At 39.5% G+C, this 26,491-nt stretch overlaps 1 protein-coding gene across 1 annotated transcript; it reads left to right on the plus strand.

Annotated features, from left to right (window-relative positions):
- The first annotated feature begins 1,263 nt into the window (after positions 1-1,263).
- osgn1 (oxidative stress induced growth inhibitor 1) lies at positions 1,264-15,430 on the plus strand. Its single transcript, XM_037765652.1, has 8 exons — positions 1,264-1,508; positions 7,047-7,109; positions 11,479-11,615; positions 11,794-11,985; positions 12,429-12,520; positions 13,488-13,687; positions 13,781-14,124; positions 14,737-15,430. Exons 2-8 carry the CDS (start codon positions 7,052-7,054, stop codon positions 15,328-15,330), a joined length of 1,617 nt encoding a protein of 538 aa, XP_037621580.1. The 5' UTR covers positions 1,264-1,508; positions 7,047-7,051; the 3' UTR covers positions 15,331-15,430.
- Positions 15,431-26,491: the final 11,061 nt, after the last annotated feature.

Here is a 26,491-nt window from a genome sequence, read left to right on the forward strand (position 1 = left end):
TTATTGATGCATTAATGTGTTCATCACAATTATTACCTCAAAATTGTAAAAAAGTACAGTACTTGACTGAATGTAATTAGTTACTTTCCACCACAGGTAACCAACGACATTCACTCAAGTATTATTGTACTGTACTTATGGCAACTATTGTACTTTTTACTGCACTACATTTGTTTGACAGCTTTAGTTACTTTACAGATTCAGATTATTAATAAAAATCTACATAAACTATGATGTATTATTATAGATTAAACTAGCCAGCAGTATAGAAAGTCATTAAAATGAATAAATAATAAATATCAGTCAAATCACAGAAGAATATAAGTAAAGTATCAGACAAAAAATAATAAAATATCCAAAATAATATCAGTAAAATATCCTTAAAATATGAGTGAAATATTAATAAATTATTTGATAAGAAATCGTAAAATATCCAAAACATTATTAAAATGAGCTCCACCTTACCAGCTGCAACATTAAAGTGATGATATATATATAAATATAAATATCGGTCAAATTACAGGAGAATATTAGTTGAGTATAAGACAAAAAATTGTAAAATATCCAAAATAATATCAGTAAAATATCCAAAAAACATTAGTAAAATATGAATACATTATTAGATCAAAATTCGTATATATGTATATATGTAAAATAATTAAAATGAACTCCACCTTTACCAGCTGCAACATTAAAGTGATGATATATATAAATATAAATATCAGTCAAATTACAGAAGAATATTAGTTAAGTATCAGACAAAACATTTTAAAATATCCAAAACATTAGTAAAATATTAATAAATGATTAGATAAAAATTCGTTAAATAAATATATATATACAAAATAAATCAAATGAGCTTCACCTGTACCAGCTGCAACATTAAAGTGATGAACACATTAATTTATCAATCATTATAATCCAGTGATATAATATATATAACTCTGCATAATGAGTACTTTTACTATTTTACTTTTACTTAAATAAGATATAGAATGCAGGACTTTTACTTATATTTCTACCTTGTGGTACTAGCCTACTGCTTCTACTGAGTGTAAGTCAAATATCTGAGTGCTTGTTTCCGCCGCTGGCTCTTTGTTACCAAACAGGAGCGCTCGGCTACTTCCGTAGGTTACGTCATCCTCGAGCCTACTCTCCGCTAATAGCCGATCTTTGTTCCCGTGACGTCGTCTTGGGTGAGGGCGGGGCTTAGTGCCGGCAGCAGAGCTGGCCGCTGATTGGCCAGCCGGCCGGACTGGCTGTAGCAGTATATAATCCGTCACAGTGCAGCTCCGAGCGGCAGCCAGCCGGACGGTGGTATCGCACATGTACGGAAGAAACAGAGTAAAGCGAGGAAACCGGAGGAAACCGGAGGAAACCGGAGGAAACCGGAGCTGTGCCATGAGAGACTGAAGATAGAAGAAGAAGAAGAAAGCGACTCGTTTGTTCTTGGTGTGTTCCTGAGAGCTGCAACAGCAGGAGGACCCGCATCACCAGGAAACATATCTGTGAGTTCATCTCCAGTTCATATCCATCCGGCGTGTGTCGTGTTATTAAGCTTTATTTATGCGGTAGATGTGCGTTAACTGTGCGTGCAGGTCCTCAGTTCTCTCTCTCTCTTACGTGATGATGGTGTGAGTCACGCAGCTCACTGGAGGGTGGGCGGGTGGTCTCTGCTCACACACACACACACACACACACACACACACACACTGGTTACATACCAGCCTCACACTGAGACTCTCCCAGTACCTCCTCCTACATGCAGCCAGTAGACAGCTTTGGAAGAAGTATTCAGATAGTTCTACCGGATATACAATATAGCAGGCTACTTAAGTAAAAGTACCAAAGTATTATCATCAAAAGATACTTAAAGTACCAGAAATAAAAGTACTCATTATGCAGAGGAATAAATATATTAATGTGTTCATCACTTTAATGTTGCAGCTGGTAAAGGTGGAGCTCATTTTAATATTTATTTGTATATTTTATGAATTTTTATGTAATCATTTATCAATATTTTATTGGTATTATTTTGTATATTTTACCAAATTTTGTCTGATACTTTACTCATACTTTACTTTTCTCTTATTTGACTTATATTTATATAGATCATTACTTTAATGTTGCAGCTGGTAAAGGTGGAGCTCATTTTAATTATTTTCTTTTGGATATTTTACGATTTTTTTTCTAATAATTTATTAATATTTCAAGGATATTTTACTAATGTTTTTCGGATATATAAAACAAAATTCTTATGTGATAATCTATTCATATTTTACTAATATTTTTAGGATAGTTTACTGATATTATTTTGGATATTTTACAAATTTTGTATAATACTTTAATAATGTTTTTCTCTTATTTTACTAATATATACAGTGTGTGTGTATGTGTATGTGTATGTGTATATATATATACACATACACATACACATACGTATCATAATTTTGATGTTGCAGCTGGTGAAAGTGGAGCTCATTTTAATGATTTTTTGGATATTTTACGAATTTTTATCTAATAATTCATTAATATTTCAAGGATATTTTACTAATGTTTTCGGATATTTTACAATTTTTTATATGATACTTTACTAATATTTTCTGTTTTTTGACTAATATTTATATTTATATATATCAACACTTTAATGTTGCGGCTGGTAAAGGTGGAGATCATTTTAATGACTTTATATGCTGTTGGGTAGTTATATATCATAGTTTATGTATGTAGTGTATGTGTATGTGTGTATATAGTTTATATTCCTATATTTATATTTTTTTTAACCAGCAGTGACATGAGAGGGTGGAGCTAAGTACAGCCGAATGCTGAATAAGACATTTTCAGGCTCCCAAAAATGTTATGATTAACTCTGATGAAGTGAAAACACACTGTGAAAGGGTTAAAATTGTAAGACGAAAACACGGTCAACTCCCAGACCGGACAACGCCGTGGTAGCGACCTGTCAATCACAAGGTCACAACGCCCTAAAGCATACCCTGCTTTATGGTCTATTTGACTTTAAATGGGACCATAATTTACTAAATGAACATCATGCTGTATTGAAGAAGACTTGAAACTAGTGATTGAGACCATAAACTCATGTTTACAATGTTTACTGAGGTAATAAATCAAGAGAGAAGTAGGCTCATTTTCTCATAGACTTCTATACAACCAGAGGAGTCACCTCCTGCTGGCTGTTAGACAGAATGCAGCTTTAAGGAGCTTCAGCACTGGCTTCACTTCCCAGACCTGGAGGTTACCTTCTGTGATGAAGCAGTAGATGCATCCTCTCAGCTGTGAGCAGTTCAGTGTCATTTTCCACCTTAGATCTTTTTATTTGGAGTTATTTTAACAGGCCTGAAGATTTAAACGTACTATCCCTTTAATCATAATGTGACCCCTCAGATTTATCTGATTGTGTAATCAACAGTTCAAAACCCCAAAATATTCACTTTACAATCATATCAGACAAACGTGAGAATCAGGAACCAGTTTTAATAAAATGTAATGTTTATTTAAATGTAATTTAATGTTTGCTAATTGACTAATCTTTTCAGTACTAGTATGTTTAATGCTTGACTATCGTTGTTAGAAAGTCTGTATTTATTAGGTTTATAACCTCCAGCAAGAGTTTTCTCGTTCACCGGGCAGATAATTAAAATCTCATTAACCGTCTGGCTGCTGCAGATGGCAGATGGGCCGGCCCGCCGCAGGCTGACTTCAGGACGCCGTCGGTACAGGTGCCATATGGTCAAAGGGGCGGTGCATGAAATAAAAGAGGTGTCCGTGTATTAAAATAACAGCAGCAGCTGGATAAGACCTTGGGCTTTGCTATATTTGCAGCAGAGGAATACGACTCCAGTGAGAGTCACACTGGTGACGAGAGCTGGATCTTCCTCTCTAGTGGTTTGCAAACGTTCTAGATAAAACCATGATGTGTCACCAAAATAAGGGATTCTCACCATCATTCTTGCTTTTTTTGCCTTTTTTGTGAACCCCTTGTTTGCACCATGCGATAGAAAAACTTTAAAAAAAATCAACTTAGGCTGGGTGGTGTTTGAAATCTTTCAATAATAGTGCTGCTACAATAAGATATAGTCTTAAGTCTGGCCCAGACTGAGCATATTTTCATATTATTTTATGCTAAATGCAGTACCTGTGAGGGTTTCTGGACAATATTTGTCATTGTTTTGTGTTGTTGATTGATTTCCCATAATAAATATATACATACATTTGCATAAAGCAAGCATATTTACCCACTCCCATGTTGATAAGAGTATTAAATACTTGACAAATCTCCCTTTTAAGGTACATTTTGAACAGATAAAAAAATATATATATATTAAATATTTTAATCGATTGACAACCCTACCTTTTTATATAACTTACTTCAAGAAATATAACCCTTTTTCAGTAATTCCAGTCTGATAAAGGTCTCAGTCATTGTATGTAGTCATTGAATTATATAAATGCTTCTGCTTTTGACATGGTGGTTTGGCTTGTGAATCGAACTCTTTGTTCTTATGTGCTGATGGTACGATTATGTGAGTATCTGCTTTAAAATATGACTTGCATTATCATCGTTATCATCATCAGAGGAGGAATGTGTGACCGTGGCCAACTGACTGACACATAACCGACTTACATAATCGCTCACATGGCTGTCATTGTTGTCTCAGGTGTGTTATTATTAATAAGGTATGTAAGGCACCTGTTGAGGGATTAATTAATGTGGTTTATTTTGGAGCTTTCTTTGTTCGTCGATAAAACAAACAAACAAAACCGACACCGCCTTTGCTTTGAAAGTCACTTTACATCCTCATATCTGAGAAGATGAACCTGTTTGGCATCCAGTTTGTTATTAAAAGTAAACACAGCTCCGTGACACCATTGTTAAATTAATAGACTCAGAAAACAATGGGCTCGTTGATGACTGGTTCTTTACTGTAAGTCAGGCGTTGGTCATCATCTCTTGGCGGAAGCTGTCGTCATTTTCTGCCAAAAGAGGAAGGAAGACCAATTATATCCTGTCAAATCAGTTCCACAAGGAGAGTGGGCCAGTAGGGCTGCACGTAGTCATGTACAGTGTGTGTGTGTGTGTGTGTGTGTGTGTGTGTGTGCTGTCCAGTAAACCCGTTGGCTACGAACACACACTCTTGGTCTGGGCTTGCAGCCAGCCTCTGCGCTGCCCTTATGTAACCCTCTTTATCTCCCTCCATACTTCCCTCTCATTCGTTTCCCTCCCTCCTCTTCTTCTTAAATTCGTTTCACTCACTTCAAGTTTTTTTTTCTGTGTAAGCATGACTCTGCAGATTGTTAAACGCTAAACGCACTGCCGCCGTCGGCTCACCCCGCCCTTCCCTCTGCAAGTGAACCGTACCTGAGTGAGATCATAGTTGACTTCACGGTTTATATATTATGTTTCACTGTTTAAACTTGTCGGTGTTTTAACCCCTCAAACACTCCCCACTACTCAGCTGGTGTTTTAAATAGGACTGTCAGTCGATTAAGATATTGAATTGCAAATTGATAGCACATTTTGTATCTGTTCAAAACTTACCTTAAAAGGAGATTTGCCAAGTATTTAATAGTCACACATAACTTTGTCTGATGATGATGATGAAACAAGCCATGTTTTAAAGTCGATACTCACATAATCACACCATCAATCAAGTTTGGAGCGTTATTTAACCTCCTTCACAACAAGCTAGTATGACATGGTTGGTACCAATGGATTCATTAGGTTTTTTAGTTTCATATGATACCAATATCTTCACTCTAGCCCACTACAACCTAAAAATTGCAAGATGTGTTAATGCATTAAAAAAATTGGAGTCATTAAAACAAAATTGCGTCAACGCGTTATTATCACGCTAACTTTGACAGCCCTTTTTCAAAATAATAGTTGAATACTAGTGTGCATGTAGTTGTAGAATGAACCAAATGTTGGCAGTATAAATACTCATTCATCCCTGAACAGGTGCATCACATAACTTATTAATAATGACTCACCTGAGACAACAATGACAGCATACCTGAGCGATTATGTAAGTCTGTTATGTGTCAGTCGGCACAATCACACATCCTCTAATGATGATGATGATAATGCAAAGTCATGTTTTAAAGCAGATACTCACATAATCGTACCATCAGCACATAAGAACAAAGAGCTCGATTCACAAACCAAACTGCAACGTCAACACCTCAAAAGCAGAAGAAGTTCAATAATCGGTTTCACAGAGATTTGCAGTCGAGAAATACAATGACTGTGACCTTTACTACACTTGAATCTTAATGAAACATTTTATTTTGAAGAATCGGTGCCAGTTTTGACGACATTTTCTTTTCTGAAATAAAAAATGGATTTTGTAGAAAAATATGTTATATTCCTTGAAGTAAGTTATATAAAAAGTAGGGCTGTCAATCGATTTAAAATATTTAATTGTAAGTAATTGCGCATTTTTTTTATCTGTTCAAAATGTACATTAAAAGGTTAATTTATCAAGTATTTAATACTCTTGTCAACATGGGAGTGGGTAAATATACTGCTTTATGCAAATGTATGTATATATTTATTACTGGAAATCAATTAACAACATTGGATTAATTGTGCAACTCTAACAGATACCAGCTGTAAGGTAGGATCGTTAAATATTTTCAAACAGTTCAAGAAGGATATTCTCTGTATCTGCAGGACAATAAATAGTTAATTGTTATGTCTCTCGTCGGGTCTCACACACACACAATCTGCTTTTAGGTGAGTGTGAAGCATATCTTAGTGTCTTTGTTTAAACAAGGTCATGTTGCTATGTTAAACTTATGAGGTCAGAGTGTGTGTGTGTGTGTGTGTGTGTGTGTGTGTGTGTGTGTGTGGAAATATGCTGACTGACCATTGTGTGACTGGTGACTGGCAATAATTAACTAATTCACCTTCACTCTACTTTCTCTGTCTTAGATAATAGTGATGAGGATGGAAATGATCTTGAAGTTGAAGTGATGATAATGATAATAATAACAATAATAACAGTAATGTCTTCTCTCCTCAGTCAAAATGGATCTTCATGATAAAGAAATTATCCCTGGAGAGATTTTGCCTGTGGTGATCATCGGTAAGAAACACACACACACACACACACAGACGTCACATGTCACATGCATAATTGCACGTTGTCCTTTTCATCATGCAGGTTGGGAAACGGAGAAGGAGCTAGATTTGCTCAGGTTGTTGATAACTTACATAATGTGTTGCTACAGTAACTATGAAACAGCACAACTCCCTTTTTCCTACCTTCTCTGAACCTGCACCTGAACCTACAGCAGGTCACCATGTGGGAAAACGATTAGAATACATGAGGAACACCACTGGGAAGATACAGAATGATATAAAAACCTAAAATATATATATATATATATATTAATGGACCCGCCCTTTAATTAACATAATACATACTGTATTATCATATATTATTACACGGCTGTGTTGAATACTCAATTCTGATTGGTCAATCACGGTGTTCTGCGGTCTGTAATTACATTATAAAAGACCGTGATGTCGGACTCTGGAGGACCGTTTTTGTATCAAAATATTGATTTCTTCAGTAAGTAGCCATGTAATACGTGAGATAATGTACAGCGATCGGGTCATTGTTGTGAAAGACATCGCCCTGAAGGGGATTCTTTTCACAACACGTACATAAAACCTGTTCTGCCTGTTATTAGGTAACTGGTTACCTAAACAATCTCTGAAAGTTATCGTCTGTGCACAATAGTTATTTGAGAAAACGTTAAAAATGCCCCAAAAAATGTGGACGAGGCTGTTCTGCTGAGATTCCAACTGTGTGTACACTGGCCAAAGAAACATCAGCTTGTCACGGTCGGCCATGTTTTTTGTTTGGCGTCGTGCACCTGGAACACTTGAAGGTCGGGATTTGGAAATTTCAACTGGGAAAATTCCTTCAACCGAGTTGTCTGGAACGCTGCAACCCTCTCAGCTGGCAACTATGAAGTAAACTTTAAAGCCCACATGCTGCTCACTGTAGTGGATTAACCATCTCAGTGCAACAGGATGCAAGAAAAGTGTTGAGAGTTAAAATGAAATATATCTTTTTTTATCTTTTAAGAGCAAATTCTGTAGAAGGAGTGGCAGAGTAGAGATTGTGTTTTTGACCTTCATTATTACAACACCGTAAAACCAAAGAGATGAAAATAGTGTTTTTTGACAACAGCTGCTAGATGGCGCTGCTGTAGCCGCCATTTTGGACTGAAAACACCAATGAGTCTGTGTCCATGGATGTATATAAAGAGACGTCTGTAAATCAGAGGATAATATTTTTTTTTTTTCGAGGTAAATCAACTTCCCAGTAGGAACACTTAAATAGACCTCATTTAAATCATTATGTCCGAAAAGTTAAGTAAAAAACGGACTGCACCGCCCTGCACGCTGATATGACATATCTGGTCCTGCCAGCTTCCTGCTAGCTGTATGCGGCTTTAATAATGGATATATTGGCTTATCTTCTAATACACCCATGGTCTGTATGCTGTCAGCCTGTACCGTGGTGGATGTATTAACGTCTCTGTTCCCAAACAACCGGCTATCAGCCAGTAGCTAGTAGTGCCAGTAGCATGACATCAACAGGATTTAATGGAGTTGTAGGTTATTTACTAACACACAGGGCAAAAGCACAGGACACAACCTCTTCTACATCCATGGTCTGTGGTCTATTGGACCCTCTTTTTTTATCCATGGTCTGTGGTCTGTTGGACCCGCTTCTACATCCATGATCTTTGGTCTATTGGACCCTCTTCTACATCCACGGTCTGTGGTCTATTGGACCCTCTTCTACATTCATGGTCTGTGGTCTCTTGGACCCTCTTCTACATCCACGGTCTGTGGTCTATTGGACCCTCTTCTACATCCACGGTCTGTGGTCTATTGGACCCTCTTCTACATCCACGGTCTGTGGTCTATTGGACCCTCTTCTACATCCACGGTCTGTGGTCTGTTGGACCCTCTTCTACATCCATGGTCTGTGGTCTATTGGGCCCTGTTCTACATCCATGGTCTGTGGTCTGTTAGACCCTCTTCTACATCCATGGTCTGTGGTCTGTTAGACCCTGTTCTACATCCATGGTCTGTGGTCTATTGGACCCTCTTCTACATTCATGGTCTGTGGTCTGTTGGACCCTCTTCTACATCCATGGTCTGTGGTCTCTTGGACCCTCTTCTACATCCATGGTCTGTGGTCTGTTGGACCCTGTTCTACATCCATGGTCTGTTGTCTGTTGGACCCTGTTCTACATCCATGGTCTGTGGTCTGTTGGACCCTCTTCTACATTCATGGTCTGTGGTCTCTTGGACCCTCTTCTACATCCATGGTCTGTGGTCTATTGGACCCTCTTCCACATCCATGGTCTGTGGTCTATTGGACCCTGTTCTACATCCATGGTCTGTGGTCTATTGGACCCTGTTGTACATCCATGGTCTGTGGTCTATTGGACCCTGTTCTACATCCATGGTCTGTGGTCTATTGGACCCTCTTCTACATCCATGGTCTGTGGTCTGTTGGACCCTGTTCTACATCCATGGTCTGTGGTCTGTTGGACCCTGTTCTACATCCATGGTCTGTGGTCTACTGGACTCCAATTTGGATCCTTGACATGAAAAAGTTTGAGGTTGCTCTCACAATCTGTGTGCTGGACTTTTATAACTTCCATTTATGTCCATCGCTCACTTAATGCTCCTCTGGGAAGCAGCCGGGCAAAAAGTTTAATAAATGGTGGAAGCGTAGCTCTGCTGCTGGGAGCTGATATTGCAATGGAACGAACAATTTACTTTCACTTCTTATCAATAGACGTTCTTTGGTAAAAACACAGCGATGTTGTTGGAGTGACGCAACAGGTTTCGGAAGAAAGTGGTGGGAACAATGATTGCTAATAGTTGCTAAATACCAGAAAGCCTGAGAAAGTGTTGACATTAACCACAGCAGGAAATGGGTGAGGCTGTCCTGCATGAGGTTTACCAGAAGAGGGATGATGAAAGTTTTTTCATCACAGGTTAAAGAGTCACAGACAACTTTCAGATTGACTATATAAACTCGCACATCGTATTATTTTACTGCTTTGCTGCAAAATCCTCAAACATTCACAGTTTTTGTGTGCAAATGAAGTCTGGATTTATTTAGTTGAAAAACACTCAGCTGGTGTCTTCAACAGTGAATGTGTGATGTTCATTAGTCAACATGAGCAGGCAAATCAGAAGTTTTACTGCTTTGCATTTGACTTCTGCGTATGTGCTTTTGCTGAGTCATTGGCTTGTTGTACTGGCTAATATGTGGCATTCAAACTTGCTGAGTCATGCTGCAGTGTTCCGGTTAGTTTTGTGTCATGGTCAGTGACTGTGCAATGGCTATATATATATATATATATATATATATATATATATATATATCTCTCACAGGTGTAGACCTGAAGTAATCAGGAAGTTTGTTTATTTTAGCTACAGCTAATATATATATATATATATATATATATATATATTAGCTGTATATTTAGCTGTAGCTAAAATAAACAGGAAGTTTGTTTATTTTAGCTACAGCTAATATATATATATATATATTAGCTGTAGCTAAAATAAACAAACTTCCTGATTACTTCAGGTCTACAGCAACCAAGTACAAACATGCAATAACATATGGAAGAAAGAACCTGCCAAAATAAATGAATAAATAAATAAATGACTCGTTAAATAAATAAATAAATAAATAAATAAATAAATATGTCATTAAATGTAGCAAAAATAATGAAAATTAAAAATACCTGTAGCCATTAATTAATTGAGAAAATGCGACATAAATTGATATATCTGTTTTAATTTGCTTCTTTATTTATTCATCTTTGTATTATTTCCCTTATTTATTTACTCTTCTGTTTAATTTTCCCATTTACGTATTTATTTTTTTATTTATTTATTGAGCGCCCTCATTTGCATAATGAGGCAAAAATGCATAAAGAAATGTAGAACGAAATGAATACAGTAATAAATAAGTTGGGGAAATAAGTAAGGGGTGAAATGCAAAGGGAAAATTGTGCATAAATAAATAAATGAATGCATAGATACATAAATATAAACATTCTTTTAAAAATTAATAAAAAAATGCAAAAAATAAATGCAAAATTAAATACATTTACAAATGAATACAAATAAATGCATAAATAAATAAAATAGAAAATTAAACAGGAAAGTAACTAAATAATGGAAATAATACAAAGATAAATAAAGAAGCAAGTTAAAACAGAAATATCAATTTATGTCACGTTTTATCGATTAATTAATGGCTACATTTATTTTTAATATTATTTTTGCTACATTTAATGACATTTATTTATTTATTTTTGAATTTGGCAGGTTTGGTCCGTACATTGCTTATCTACAACACCCTCAGCTTCAACCCCCCTCTCTCTCTTTCTGTTTCTCAGGTAACGGCCCATCGGGCATCTGTCTGTCATACCTGTTGTCAGGTTACACCCCCTACCTGTCACCTGAGGCATCGCACCCCAACCCCCTGCTGCACAGCAAGCTGGGAGAGCAGCCTCACCTGTCGCTGCTGGAGCAGGTAACACACAAACACGCACATGTTTATAGACAAATCCAGCGACCGCTTCGTGTTCCACGATCTTCCGGTATTGTCTATACAGTTGATTGTTCTAGTTCAAATAACGTCGCATCAGTTCAGTGAAGGATCATAAATGTGTTCAGTGCCTCACAGTGTCTCTCGCCCTCTGTCTCTCCAGGATCTCGAGTACCTGTGCGAGGGCTTGGAGGGGCGATCGTCCAATCCCGTGGCCGTGCTCTTTGATTCGCTGCTGCTCCCCGACAGTGACTTCGGATTGGACCACACGTCTCCGTTGGAATGGCGATACGAGCCGGAGCGCGCCGTCCCTCATCTGGTGCTGGGGAAGGGTCCGCCTGGAGGAGCCTGGCATGTACGTAGCTAGGATACTGACCATCTATGGATTATTGGGTGTACCTACCCTCAGATTACGGCACAGAACAGGGATAATATGATCCGCCAAAAATGTTGGGCTTGAAGATTATATATCTGTTTTTGGCAGTAATATCTTGAAAATATTACATTTATCTTAAATAAAATGTCCTCACATGCTGACACAACAAGGTCTTTGTCTTTAGCCTTGAACTATGAAGACAAATTTACTTAGCAGAAGTTACGGTAATGTGTGCAAACAAGCATCGTTTCCACAGTCAGCTGCTTATTTGCACACACTGACGCTGCAATGTGCACATGATGCAAGACGAATGTGACTACAGCCCAACAGAAGAGCAACACATGAAACTTGAGAATACACTGAAAACAATGCAACGGATGAATACAGCTGAGTGATTGTAATTGTGTTTGTGCTGTTGCCAGGCTATGGAGGGCTCCATGCTAACCCTGAGCCTGGCTAACTGGATGGAGCTTCCCGGACTCAAACTAAAGGACTGGATGAGAGAGAAACGCAGGTCCGTCCACAGTAAAACATCCATGTGACTCACATAACCACTCTTTATGTGTGTTAAATACACAACAGGGTTAATAAAACATGACACACATCTAAGACTTCAAGTCGTAATACATTTCCAGGGGTCCTTTTTCCAGAGAGGCTCGTTCACAGTTTTAAAACTTTAAATCAGAAAAAGACGCTTTATTCCAGTTTTATTCCACTCCCAGCCAACTGAGTCTCCATCATGGAGAAATATTAGAGGATTGTCTGATAGTTTATAATCTGTAAACATCCAAAACAACTTCCACAAATGTATCAACTAGCTGACAACCTGAACAAAGTTGTTAGCTAGCTGAAGAAACAAATGTTTGCTAGCTGACAGTCTGTAGCTTGCATTAGTTAGCTGGTTAGCTGGGAAAGTTTCATGATTAGCTATTACACTAAAATGTTGTTTAAATGAACCATTCTGAGAACTTGTGTTTGGGCTCATATTGAGGTCATTTTGTAGCCACATTGAAGCATTGTGATAGATTAAAGCCATCTCTTATTACACCACCAGGATCACTAGACATATTGGTGAAATACTACATAAAGAAACATGAGCCACAGAGCAAAGTGTTCATGCGTTACTCTCTATTTGTTTTTCAAATGAGTCCCAGCTGAGCTCCATTTGATTTACATAAAATGTTGTTCGTCATAACAATTAATTTGATAAGCAATTTTCCTTCCAGGAACCTTTCTACTTCCCATTCAGCACTTTTAGACGTATTATTTTACTAACAGTAGTCCTACAAGGCATTACTTTTTCAATTGTTATAAATGTTATAATTAATGCAAACAACCTCTCAAAATCCAGTGAATATCTGGTAAATGGATTTGTTGGCCTCTGTGCCTTGATGATATATATAAAAAAACTGTCTTTTTTGTGTTGTATTTAAATTTATATGTTTGTATTTAAAGGTATTTTCATGTTTATTTTATTCCAGGAATGTTCGAAATGACCGTGCCACACCAGCAGAGATAGCCTCCTACTACCAGCACTACGTTTCCCAGATGTCCCTGGAGCAGAGCTTTGCCTGTGGAACCACCGTCACCTCGGTAACCAGACAGCCTGGCAACCAGGAGGGGTCGCTGTCCTGCTGGAGAGTGACTGGACTGCAGCGCAGAGAGGGGGAAGAGCTGGGAGGTACAGTGAATGAAAACCCTCCTGATTACAGCATGTTGTTTAAAAATTAGAGAAAATGCCACATATTAACTTCCTATTTCCTCGTCCTTCTAGATGGTTCTGCTGTGTCAGAGGAGGTCCCTTTCTCCCTGTTGGCCCACAACGTGGTGTTGGCGACGGGGACCCACGACATCCCGGCCAGGCTCGGCGTGGAAGGCGAGTCCCTGCCCCACGTTTGCCACTCTTTCTGGGAGCTGGAGGCGGCCATCTCCCGCGGCGAGCTCGACCAGTCGTCAGACCCGGTGCTGGTGGTGGGGGCGGGGCTTACTGCGGCCGACGCGGTACTGGCCGCCCACCATCTCAACACGCCCGTCTACCACGCCTTCAGGCGCTCGGTGACCGACCCCGGCCTCATCTTCAACCAGCTGCCCAAACTGCTCTACCCAGAGTACCACAAGGTGAGGAGAGTCGGGATACCTGGAGCTGCTGATGGTTTTCAATATTCAGTAGCTTCATTAAAATGCAAAAATAAAGAAATGTAATGTATTCAATGTTTGCTCCAGGGTATTGGGAAAGGAGAGCATTATAACCTCTTTTTTTGTAATAAGACCTGTCTATATACAACTTACAGAAAAGCCACATGCTTCATGAAAGACGTAAACGATTAGTTGATTATCCAAATTATTGACGATTATTGTTGTTTCACCATGTCAGGCTAACGTTAGCTACGCTAGCTAAGCAGTGTTAACTTAACTGACGTTACTTGTTTAAGATTGCCAGGCTAACGCTACACTAGCTATAACGTTTGCTATTTTTTCGTAATACGCCTTGTCTTTATAGAACTTACAGAAAAACAACATGCTTGAAATGTGAAGTAAACGATTAGTTGATTATCCAAATTATTAATGATTAATTTCCCGCTGATTGACCAATCAATTATTGGACCAATTGATAATTCGACTAATGATTTTTTTCCTGCTTTGTGGCAACAGAAGCGTGACTTTTTAAGGCTGTCAGCGTTAAATACACAAATTACATCGAACCCACTCTTTCCTATCTTTGGCGTCTAGGTTCACCAGATGATGATTCAGCAGCAGTACCAGCCGGACCCGCCACCACAGAACCACGCCCAGAACCTCCATGACCCCTCCACTCCTTTCTCCCTCCCTCCCTCCTCCTCCAACACCTCTTCATCCCCCTCTTCCTACCCGGGTTACCTGAGCTTCCCACGCTACAAGGTGGTGGCGTTCCGACCCGACCGGAAGTGCGTTCTGGAGTCAGACTCTGGCCAGCGCACGGTAGTCCAGATCTCAAAGGCGCTGGTTCTGATCGGCGCCCACCCCAACCTTTCCTTTCTGGCCGACAATGGCCGCCCACTTGGTCTCATCCCCAAGGAGCCGATCACGTGCAGGAGGAATCCGGTTGAGGTGGACCCATTCACGAACAAGGTGGTCGGGGCAGACGGGCCGGGCATGTACGCCATGGGGCCGTTAGTCGGCGAGAACTTTGTCAGGTTCCTGAAAGGAGGGGCGCTGGCTATCGCTAGCGACCTCGCCAAGACTCTGAGGGAGGGACATTTGACCACGGACAGATTAATGGACCGATGGGTGGACAGACAGGTGACCACACAGACACAAGCAGAGGTTTGTGTTCTGGATTCGTAGCAGGTTTCCTGGGATCAAGCAAACTGAACCATTCTGATCTGATCCGAGCTGATCGATCGACACAAAACAGGAACTGCTGCAAGCAAAAGCCACAGTTTTTCCAGAAATCACAAAGTAGGGAAGTCAAACACACTGTTAAGTTGTTTCAGGGTGTGAAACGGGCAATAAGTGGGCTCTACGACTGGACTAGCACTGGTGCGGACGGGTCTGATACCGTATTAGATCTACTGTAGATCTGGTCGGCCACATTTGATCATCCTGAAGAGCAGCTTGAGAAATGCTGGCAGTTGAGCTCCGACAGAACCAGGTCATACGCTAGTTGGAGTTGAAAGGAGACTCTGAAGGGAAAGACTTGATGGTGCGTTCGGGTCCTCATCAAAAAGTTTGAAATGTACATGTTGACCACGTGGGAGTTGTTCTGAACTTCACTATCACTTTGTGTTGTGATCAGGGTTGGAAATTAACACCAGTCACCAGCCAAATGCTGGTAAAACATGCAAGTGGCTGCTAGATTTGCTTCACTCACCGGGCAAAAAAACAATGGTGATCTATTGAGTGGCTGCTGGATGTTGGAATCCATCGGCCACAGTTGGCAGGAGGAGAAAAAAGTTAATTTCCAACACTGGTTGTGATGTTTAACACCAATACTGGACTCTAGAGGCTCATGCCAATATCTGCATTTGAGTATTTTAAAACATAAACATTTGAATCGATTGACAGCCTTACTTTAAAGTGTTTTTTCATACTAAATTCAGCTAATTATTCTGGCTGTAGTTTGACCTTCAACATATGATGAACAACTGACATATTACTCTTAAAAGACAGCATAACATATTCAGGCTCGTAGAACCAAACATATGAGTTCATAACCTGTAAACATGATTTGGTCACATGACAAATTTCAAACTTTACGAGTGTATGAGGACCGACGCAAACAGAGGGGGAGGTCTGAGAAGAGTGGAAATAAGGATTCAAGAGAGGCAGAAAGAGAATATTTAAAGAAAAGGATGAGAAAACAAACCCTTACAGTAATCCTGGTGAGAGCCTCCATCACTACAGTAACTTCCTGGTTAAAGTTTAACCAATCAGAATCATACATGACCAAAACAGCCTCGCTCTTTTGCTAACAATGTACAATGGGGATGATTCAAGTTAGTGGAAAACGTTTTCCAACACTACACTGTCACAGTTTTCCACAAAACGTCTTTCTTTGTATCATTCTCCATGTATGTGTTTGTATATTATGGGTTTTATGAATCTATGGTGCTTTATTTTTCTATGTCTACCTGATATCTTTGTAAATCTGTGGTGATTATGAAAATCTTTTATACTTCACAAACAACAGAGAAACATTTATATTTTTTCATAATTCCTCTCAGTGAAAATGTTGTAATGTCAGAGTTTGAACAATAATATAAAGTTGAATGAATGGTTTTTAAGTCCTATTTGCATCGGTGCAGTCTAATTAATGGATGTTATTCCCACATGAATCTACCACTTCTGTAACTTTGTTATAATAACAGAGGAAATTCTCTTCTGTTTTGGTTTTGCAGTGCAAATTATACATATGGAATACATTTTCTCAGTATAATTTAGATTTTGTTTGCTACTTCATCATGTACTTTTTATTCTATTATTGAACTTAAAGTTCCTGTTTTGCTTAATCAGGATGAGACACTTTGATCCTGTGCAAACGTTCAGGAAACACAGAGTTCCTCAGTGCTTTCTGTTGAATATTAGTCCCAATGCAAATACGGTTTAATGTCCTTGTTCTTTACATTGTAAACACACTGTCGCATTACAGGACGAGCCAGTTTTCCTTTCACTTGTGTGCTTTATCTTTGATCCTCAGTCTGACAAAACAGCTCAAACATACTTAAGTTAAAATTAACTGCTTTAAAAAAAAAAAAAAAAAATCAAATAATGTATTTTTTTTAAGAGCTAAAGTTTAGCATGGCTGTTATGCATGTTGATGCTAAATTGCTTCCAGAGTTTGTGGGTCAAACATGTAAAATGCTGAAGATGTTCCTTAGTTTCATTAAGCAGGATACGAAACACTGTAATGGTACGTGTCCACAGGGGCGTTATTTATCTCAACGGATCTCCTCGCTTCCCAGCATTGGACGCTTGATGGGCTGTCATTAGACACAAGACACCTGATTGGACGAACACTTTCCCTTGTGGGCTGCTGCTCCCAGCTTTAAAACCGGAACCAATATGGCGGCTCGTTTGGAAACTTTCTTCTCTTATTTCATAAAAATAGTTGACAGAAATGTGTTTCTGAAAACATTTTATGAGAGAAATAATCCATGCAGTCGATGAATCTGTCTTTATTTTGGATCGACAACGGTTAGTTTCTAGGGAGTTTCCAGAGGAGGTGAGTCGCGTTGGACGCCCGTGATTTGAATAAAGTAGCCTCAACTTTATGCAAATGATGAGCAGGCGACGTGACGGTCCATCTCGAATTGCGCCGCCACGCTACCAGAATGCATTGCAAGGCTGCTTACATAGACAATGGGAAGCGTGGAAAGGACGAAGCCTGTGGACACGTACCTTAAAAGTAAAATCAGCTCCATCTGCAGATCGTTTTACCTCTAACCTGCTATTTGCATACTTGCCAACCCTCAAGATTTTCCCAAGAGACTCCTGTTTTTCATCGCTAAAGTGATAAGTTGATGGATCCAGTTTTGATTTAAAATATTAAAGCATGAGTCTTGTTATATATTTTTTATTGTCAACAAATTGTTAATTCCTACTGAAGACATCTTTAAAGACAAGTCACAAATATCAGTAATTTCCTCAAACAGCTGCTCACTGTAGTTTCTATCAAAGAAACAGGAGGAAATAGAGCCTTTGTTGGGGACTATTTTCAGCGGCGTATTAATCCCCATGTGGTGCTCTAGTGAGTATTAGTGTCAGCAGGACGGTGTATGAGAGACTGAGTCAGAATAAACTACAGTGTGTGTGTTCATGGTGATGAAGGAACAACAGTGACGCTCATTGACGTGTTTTAATGGAGCTACGAGTACCTCCAGAGGTGCTTTGGAGTACTGCAGGGGTTTTTCAATGTTAACGATCTGCAGATGTGTTCAATTGTACTCAAGTTATCAGCTACTTTATGGCATTTGCTTACAATATACCAACATTTTTATATTGTTCTCACTATCAAATACCGCATTTTAAACTAAAGGTTACAAAAAGAAAAGTGAGAGATTCTGTACTATTATATACTGTACATGAAACACACTAACCTGTTTCTTTTTTCATTATTGATTAGTTTGCCAGATCATTTCATTTTAATTTTCATCTCAATTAATGAATTAACTGTTTGTCTATACAGTAATAATTCCCATCACAAGATCCCAGAGCACCAGCTGACACCTTCAAGTTGTTTTATCCGACTAACAACTCCAACCAACAAAACTCAAACATACTCAGTTTAAGGTGTGTAAGAAAATATAAAAAATATTGAGTATCGCGATATTATGTTTTGTCATACTGTATTGATTCTCAAAACAACTGTATCATTTTTTAATTAACAGTTTACATGCAAAGATTAACTCAGTCAATACTTTATTTAATTTGTAAAGAGATGCGTCCTCTGAGTGTATGTCTCCTCTCAAAGTAGTGCTGTAATGTTGGATGTTACAGAGACTTTGATAAATGCAGATCAACTGTTCTGATTGCATAAAGAAGTTTGTTTTACTCAGATTGTATGCACATGGTGGTGTGTTCTTTATACTACGACAGTTTTCCTAAAATTAGATTCAAGAATCGCATTATTTCACCTTACTTAAAGTATCGCAATATATTGAATCGTAACCTCCGTATCGTGATCCGTATCGCCAGATTCTTGCCGATGCACAACCATATTCAGTTTATTATCACGGAAGACTCAATGAAACATTTGAGGAGCTGTAATCAGAAAATTAAACGACCAATCGATTATGCTTATAAACCTTTTGTCAATCGATTAATTCATTAACTGGCGAATCGTTTCAGCTCAACCACAGGCAGGTTGGTATTTTTAATCAGTTGATAAGAGAACATCCTATTATTTCATGTGTGTATTTATTTAATACATTTATTGTGTCTGAGTTAGATTGAGGAGCCAACGGTGCCTTAAAAGACATTATTCATTGAAGTTTTATTGTTTCACTGCAGAATGAACGCCTTTGTTTAACACTTGTTTGTATGGATGGGGTGATTTATATATGGTTTATAATAAGTTTCCATCTGTATCGATACTCTTCATTAGGCTGTGTGTTTCTATTAAAAGGACGTTTTTCATCAGTTTTGTTGTGTTTCTCTCCTTTTGGACTGTTTTCTTCATGTTATCTCATTAAATTGAGAACAATTACTGTTGCTGCGAGTGGCCATTACGTTAAAACAGTATGTGAGATATTTTAAGATGTCCGAGACCTTAGTATGAAACCAATAGTCCGCAAATTGCATACTTTCCCGGTGAAATATTACAGTATGCAACTGTGTGCGACGCTGGACCATGGCGCTGAAACCTGACACTACTGCGACATATCATGCCACAATGCAATGCGGCTTTTGCAACACTGTCACAGGTTACCATGGTTACACGTCTCTAACCGGCAAGGAGGCTCTCAGGAAGTGACGACATACGTTACTGCTCAGTGGGTCCGAAAAGAGACATACTACTGTTTATTCACACAAAAGTATGTTGAACGATACACATGTTGAGTTTGTAGTGAATAGTATGAGATTTCGGATGGTCAGAAGAAGAGTTTTTTCGGATGGTGTAGTGTTGCCAGGTGGAACTGATGCTGAGGGACAGTTGTTCCGGTCGGACCTTTAAGTCTGTGCACTCACGTTATAAATACAAGTGTTTTGGCGGGCTTCGGGAACATTCGGATCACTCTGGCTGTTACCTCCTACGAGCAAGTTGTGGATGTGAGTAGACTTTAGACAACGTTGCGGTATTCTTGTCGTTTTAGGAAGTTTTCATCTTCAAGGGCACGTTATCGGTTAAAACGATTAAAAGAAATGTTAATAATTAATTATAAAGCTGAGAAAAACTCGTCACTTGAAGGAGAAAAGCTGGCCCACCTTAAGAGTCTGAGCCGGCGGTACAGAACACACGTTCTCATTTCACAGCTGCACTACAAGATGACTCTGAAAACATCTGAGGAGAGAAATAGACATTAATGTTACATAATATTGATTCATATTTGATCAGCGCTGCCTAGTTTGACCGTTTGGTCGGAGTTCAGAGTGATTGACCGCCGGCTCTCATAGACGGCAGCTGGACAGCAGACCTCAGATGCCGTTAGGAGAACCGGAGGACACAGAGGGACATGATGTTTTTGAGGTTACCTGTTTCATGTTCTACTGTCGGGATATAGAGACTGTTCTATAAAACTAACTTTTTTGCACATTATGCAGAATAATGTATATTATTGGATTATATGTGTTGCAGCTGGTAAAGGTGGAGTTCATTTTAATGACATTTTATACTGCTGGGTTGTTTAATCTATAATAACACATCATTTATTTGTTGACTATTTCGTATTAATAATCTGAATCTGTAAAGTTATTAAATCAATGTAGTGCAGTAAAAAGTACAATATTTCCCTGTGAGATGTAATGGAGTAGAAGTGAAGTATCAGAACATGGAAATACTCAAGTAAAGTACAAGTTCCTCAAAATTGTACTTAAGTACAGTATTTGAGTAAATGTACTTAGTTACTTTCCACCACTGAGTACATGTTATACTGTTGTGTTTTTCTAAGCATTCTTTACGGCTCCTGTTGGAATAAAATAATTGTTGATTATTTAACTGAAAAGAATTAATGTGTTTTTGATACCTTCACTTTTTTGCATTAAATCATACCGGGATGTTTGCTGAAATTGATTGGATGTGGCACAAATGACTTAAAAGTCCATCCATCCATCCATCCATCTTCAACCGCTTATCCGGGATCGGGTCGCGGGGGCAACAGCTCCAGCAGGGGACCCCAAACTTCCCTTTCCCGGGCCACATTAACCAGCTCTGACTGGGGGATTCCGAGGCGTTCCCAGGCCAGAGTAGAGATATAATCTCTCCACCTAGTCCTGGGTCTTCCCCGTGGTCTCCTCCCAGCTGGTCGTGCCTGGAACACCTCCCAAGGAAGGCGCCCAGGAGGCATCCGTGCTAGATGCCCGAACCACCTCAACTGGCTCCTTTCGACGCAAAGGAGCAAGGACTCTACTCCGAGTCCCTCACGGATGACTGAGCTTCTTACCCTATCTCTAAGGGAGACGCCAGCCACCCTCCTGAGGAAACCCATTTCGGCCGCTTGCACCCGCGACCTCGTTCTTTCGGTCATGACCCAACCCTCATGACCATAGGTGAGAGTAGGAACGAAGATTGAACGGTAGATCGAGAGCTTTGCCTTCTGGCTCAGCTCTCTTTTCGTCACAACGGTGCGGTAAAGCGAATGCAATACCGCCCCTGCTGCTCCGATTCTCCGACCAATCTCACGTTCCATCGTCCCCTCACTCGCGAACAAGACCCCGAGATACTTAAACTCCTTCACTTGGGGTAAGGACTCATTCCCTACCCGGAGTAGGCACTTAAAAGTGTGTTTTATATTAAACTGGGCCTAGTGCCATGTATAAATGTACCTTGTTATGGTGCATTCAATACTAAGCTATTCAAATAATACACAGGTTCATATATTCATGTTTTTATTTTAAACATGTGCAAGGTACAGTGAGTAGGGTTGCCATGCCAATGCCATTTATAAACATACCTTGTTAACTGATACCAATGCCAATATCGACAATGTGATGTCTGCGCTTACCCTTATCAGCTGCTACATCAGCAGCAGGTGCCTCCTCGCCACTTGCATTTTCACCGGTGGTTACTGAGGTGGAGGGTATCGCACTTGTGCTTGTGGAGTTTTTTGGTCGAGTTACAAAACGAACCATTTTCGCTCATAACAATGTCCATACACTTGGCATAATAATATACTGGCCTCAGTAGTTGGCCGTTGTGGATAGGAGCTGCAGTGTTTTTGACCAGGAATATCTGGCAAAAATGATTGCACAAGGATTCGTGGGTGAAGTAAATGTAGTTGTTTTTTTATTTGTTATGCTCCTTATGTTTTTTTTTTACAAAGGTATCTTCTTTTCAAATAATATTGCAGCGTGCGTCCTTGTGTCTGGGATCTTAGTCAGCTGGGGACTGAATAGGCTCTCGTCCAATCACGGGGAACTTGACAGAGCCAGCGTGTAACATGTTGCCTCGTGATTGGGGCAGCTCCTCCTCTTTGTGTACAGGAGGCTTGGAGGAACATGTCTAGGCTAGTCTCGTGCTGTGAGTGAATAGGTGCCCAGCTTGAGAGAGCTCCTGTGTGTTGCTGAATGTGTGCATTGCTGACTGAAAGATAATGTCTTCTGCCTCCATTTATCTGTTCGCTACAATATGTTGGATTCATGTTAATGTGTATTTAAAGACATTTAAATCGAATATCTAGTAAATGTACAGTGGTGGTTTGTGCATACATAAATGCTGCAGCTCCTCCAGACCAACAGAGGTTTTGTGGAGTGACGGGGCTCCGCAGCGAGAAACGTTATCGTCTCCGACCGGGTGCCGGTGTCTCCCTCCGGTTGCGGTCGGAGACGATAACGTGTCTCGACACTAGGATCAGCAGTGATTCATGGAGAGGGAGTTATAAGTGGAGTGAAATGCCTGTTGATGCGCAGAAGGAACTGTGTAGAATCAAAACGACATGTTTGATGTGCACATTCTGTGGTTCAAAACTACACTAAATGTAACCAGCGGATATCTGTTGCGTCCATGCGTAATTGTGGCTTGACTGCGCGCAACATTACTCTCTATAGAGACTGTAGCGGTGCGCTTTGCTGGCTCTCTGTATCAGGGCTCTAGACTAACTTTTCCACTGGTAGCACTGGTGCTACCAACTTTCTCAGTTGGTCGCACAAGCACATGATTTGGTCGCCCCCTTTTTTGGGGTACAGCATGGTATTAATCAATGACCTTGCATGCTAATAAATAGTTGTCTTAATTTACATACCCCAGTGAAACATTGACAATGCCTCGAAACTTGATATTTGCAAAATATTTTAACTAACAAGTTGCCTGCAACAGATGGACCACATTGCCTACAATAAAAAAACAGTGCAGTGTTCCCCTCGTACCGTAACCACGGGTACTGTGTTAGCCATTGTGGCTGAAAGTGGTATTTCTTTTTTTCTTCACCTGTCTGTCAGCCAGTCTATCCGTGCCTGTTGCACATTCATCATCGGTGGTGTCTGAGTCGGCACCTCTGTTAGACTCTCCCTGACCACCAGCTTCCTCCTTTCTCTCCTCATTTGTTTTTTTTAAATAATCAGTGATAGAACGCTTAATTTTGGGGAACAGCGAAACTTTGGCGCCCTGCAGTGTGTGATGCTCGTGAGCAGGGTCTGAAATTAACTTTATCCATTAACTGTTTTTTTATTGCCATCTGTAGTGGCTATTTGCATAAAAACATAATTATTAATTGTGATTATTTAAATATAATATGTATAATCATAATTCCCTTTCTATTATCTATTTTATATTTCTGTGACAAAGAATAGCATTTGGTCGAAAAACAAGATTTTGCATAGGTCCCCCAAAAGGTTGGGACCGGCCCTGCTAGCTGCTCCTAAAGTTTGAGGAGCAGCTGGAGATGCTGCTGTCATGAGGAGAGACGTAGCATATACGAACACAATTCATTCATTGCAGCCTTGTTACACAAAGAGAGGAGTCAGTAGGTAAATAAATAAGTGGTTAACATCAGTAACATGATTTGAGCTGTAATGGAGTTTTGACTCCTCGTTAACGTAACGTTATCGTCAACTCACTCACTGTGAATACAAACGTCAGCTGCTGACTCGTTAGTGAGCGTTAACTGGTAACGTTACCGTTAACATCCAACAGTCTAACGTTACTGGTAACTACTAGAAAGTTTAACTCACTGACTTGAGAATAATTCTCCGTTGACGCTGCAGCTCCTGAGATCAGAGGCCGGCGGTATATGTTGTGTGTGTACATGCGGTACGGATCGGGCGCATACAGCACACTGTTTATGTTGTCACGGAGGTTTAATAATAACTGCGCGCTACACAAAACGTGCAGTCATTTTCGGCATCGAAGTTTTCCACAGAACAGAACAGCAGGAGAGGAGAGAGGCTGCAACAGTGAGGAACAAAAAGCACTGCTTTCATCTGCAATATCCAACGCTCTTACCGTGTTACCACAATAGTAATGATCATGCACTCGCACAATGCGACTAAATACAAATCTTACTCGCACACTCCCAAAAAAAGGTCGCATATGCGATCATTTTGGTCGCAGTCTAGAGCCCTGTGTATACTTATCTCATGCGCACAAATTAATTAATGAGTGGAACATGATAAACGTCTATGTAAGTATAATATTATTATTTTAATTGTATTGAAAACCGGGACAATTTGTTAGTGACTGACAGATATGTGGCGGGACTCGGGACACGTCAGCTTGAAACTGGGACAGTCCTGGAAAAACGCGACGTCTGGTCACCGTAGGTATAACACATGCGCAGTAAAATCTGGTCTGCCCTCGCCGAAATTGAGCCAATCGCAACACACGACCGCAGCTTCAGTTACAGTGCGCATGTGTGATACCCCAAGACCCGTGTCTGACCGTGACCCAGCCTCCTTTCCATAGGCCTTGTCGGGTTGGCTGCCTGCTAAATGAATGCTCCCAGACAGTGAACTGGAGACAGTGAATGCAGCATATGCTCCCGTACGGGTGAACTGGGGACTCAGTTCAAGTTGTCTGATCTATAAAGAGATGTATAAAGTACATAAGAAAGATAAATGCCTATATAAGGAGAAGCTGACAGAAACAAAGGAGTGATATATTACAAAACTGAAGTTAGTTAATGATATTGATCTTTATGAATTAGGAGGACTTTACAGTCACTGATGAGTCAGCATTTCAAAACAGTTCTTGAAGTGTAAATAATAAGGGCCACTACTCTCTTATTCACATGTTGGTGTGTGTGTGTGTGTATCAGCCGATATCAGCAATCACTTTGACTTATTTCTATTTATTCATTGTTTTTTTTAACATGATTTACTGTCAGTCATAATTATCTGTGGTTTTATTGCTATTATTATTCTTGGGCTATGCATCTTCTTTAGTTGGCCTATAATACACCAATAATATTCACATTGGAACATTAGAGTTACGGTGGTGTGTTTGTATATAGTGTTAATACTACAAATAACACAGGAAAGCACTTTAAGTATCTGTCTACGATATATTATGGGATGTCTATAGGCTGAAATCAACAGCAGACAGGAGGTGTGTGTGAGCTCTTCATTCAGGTTTTAGGAGCAGTGTCCCAGTCATACTATACAGAGACACATTCTGAATTTATACACTGAATATAAGATACAAGGAGATATCGGGTTTAGCGGTCCTCCCCAAGAAAATTTGACGGTTGACTTAAAACTATGCAATTTTACATCATTTTGGACCATTATTATTACTAGTCAAGTTATTATTTTTATTAGTTATCACAGCCTTAGTCTGAACATTTAATTATTCCGTAAAATCATATTCTATAAATCGAGCAAAAAATTGTCCTGATACGATGGCGATGTCACTCTCTATTACATAGAGTGAAATTGGTGTCTATGTACATGCACTCTCTAGAGAGTTTAATTCTTGTCTATATAGACAAGAATTAAAAAATGTTTTTCCTGATGGTCAGCACGAAATCAATTCGTATGTAATCCACATAATTGTGAACCGGTAAGTATAAAGAGTGGTGGAGGTCGTGGTGGATGGGTGGGTCAAAAAACACAGGAGACCACAATTCAGAGTTGATTTATTTGTCACGTAACCCCCGAACTTTGAAATGCAGAACTTCCAGAGTTATTTAAACCCAAACCAAGTTGATCTATTCCTAAACATAAGTGAGTAGTTTTATTTTGAAAAGACTGGAGCGTAAATTGACTCGTGCGTCATGTGTTGCTGGACATCTGAGGAAAACGCACAAAAAATAGTCAAGTCAAGTCAATTTTATTTTGTATAGCCCAAAATCACAAATTTGCCTCAGGGGGCTTTACAATCTGTACAGGATACGACACCCTCTGTCCTTTACAGTAC

This window comes from Sebastes umbrosus, chromosome 1 (genome assembly GCF_015220745.1).
Source record: "Sebastes umbrosus isolate fSebUmb1 chromosome 1, fSebUmb1.pri, whole genome shotgun sequence".
Lineage (NCBI taxonomy): Eukaryota > Metazoa > Chordata > Actinopteri > Perciformes > Sebastidae > Sebastes > Sebastes umbrosus.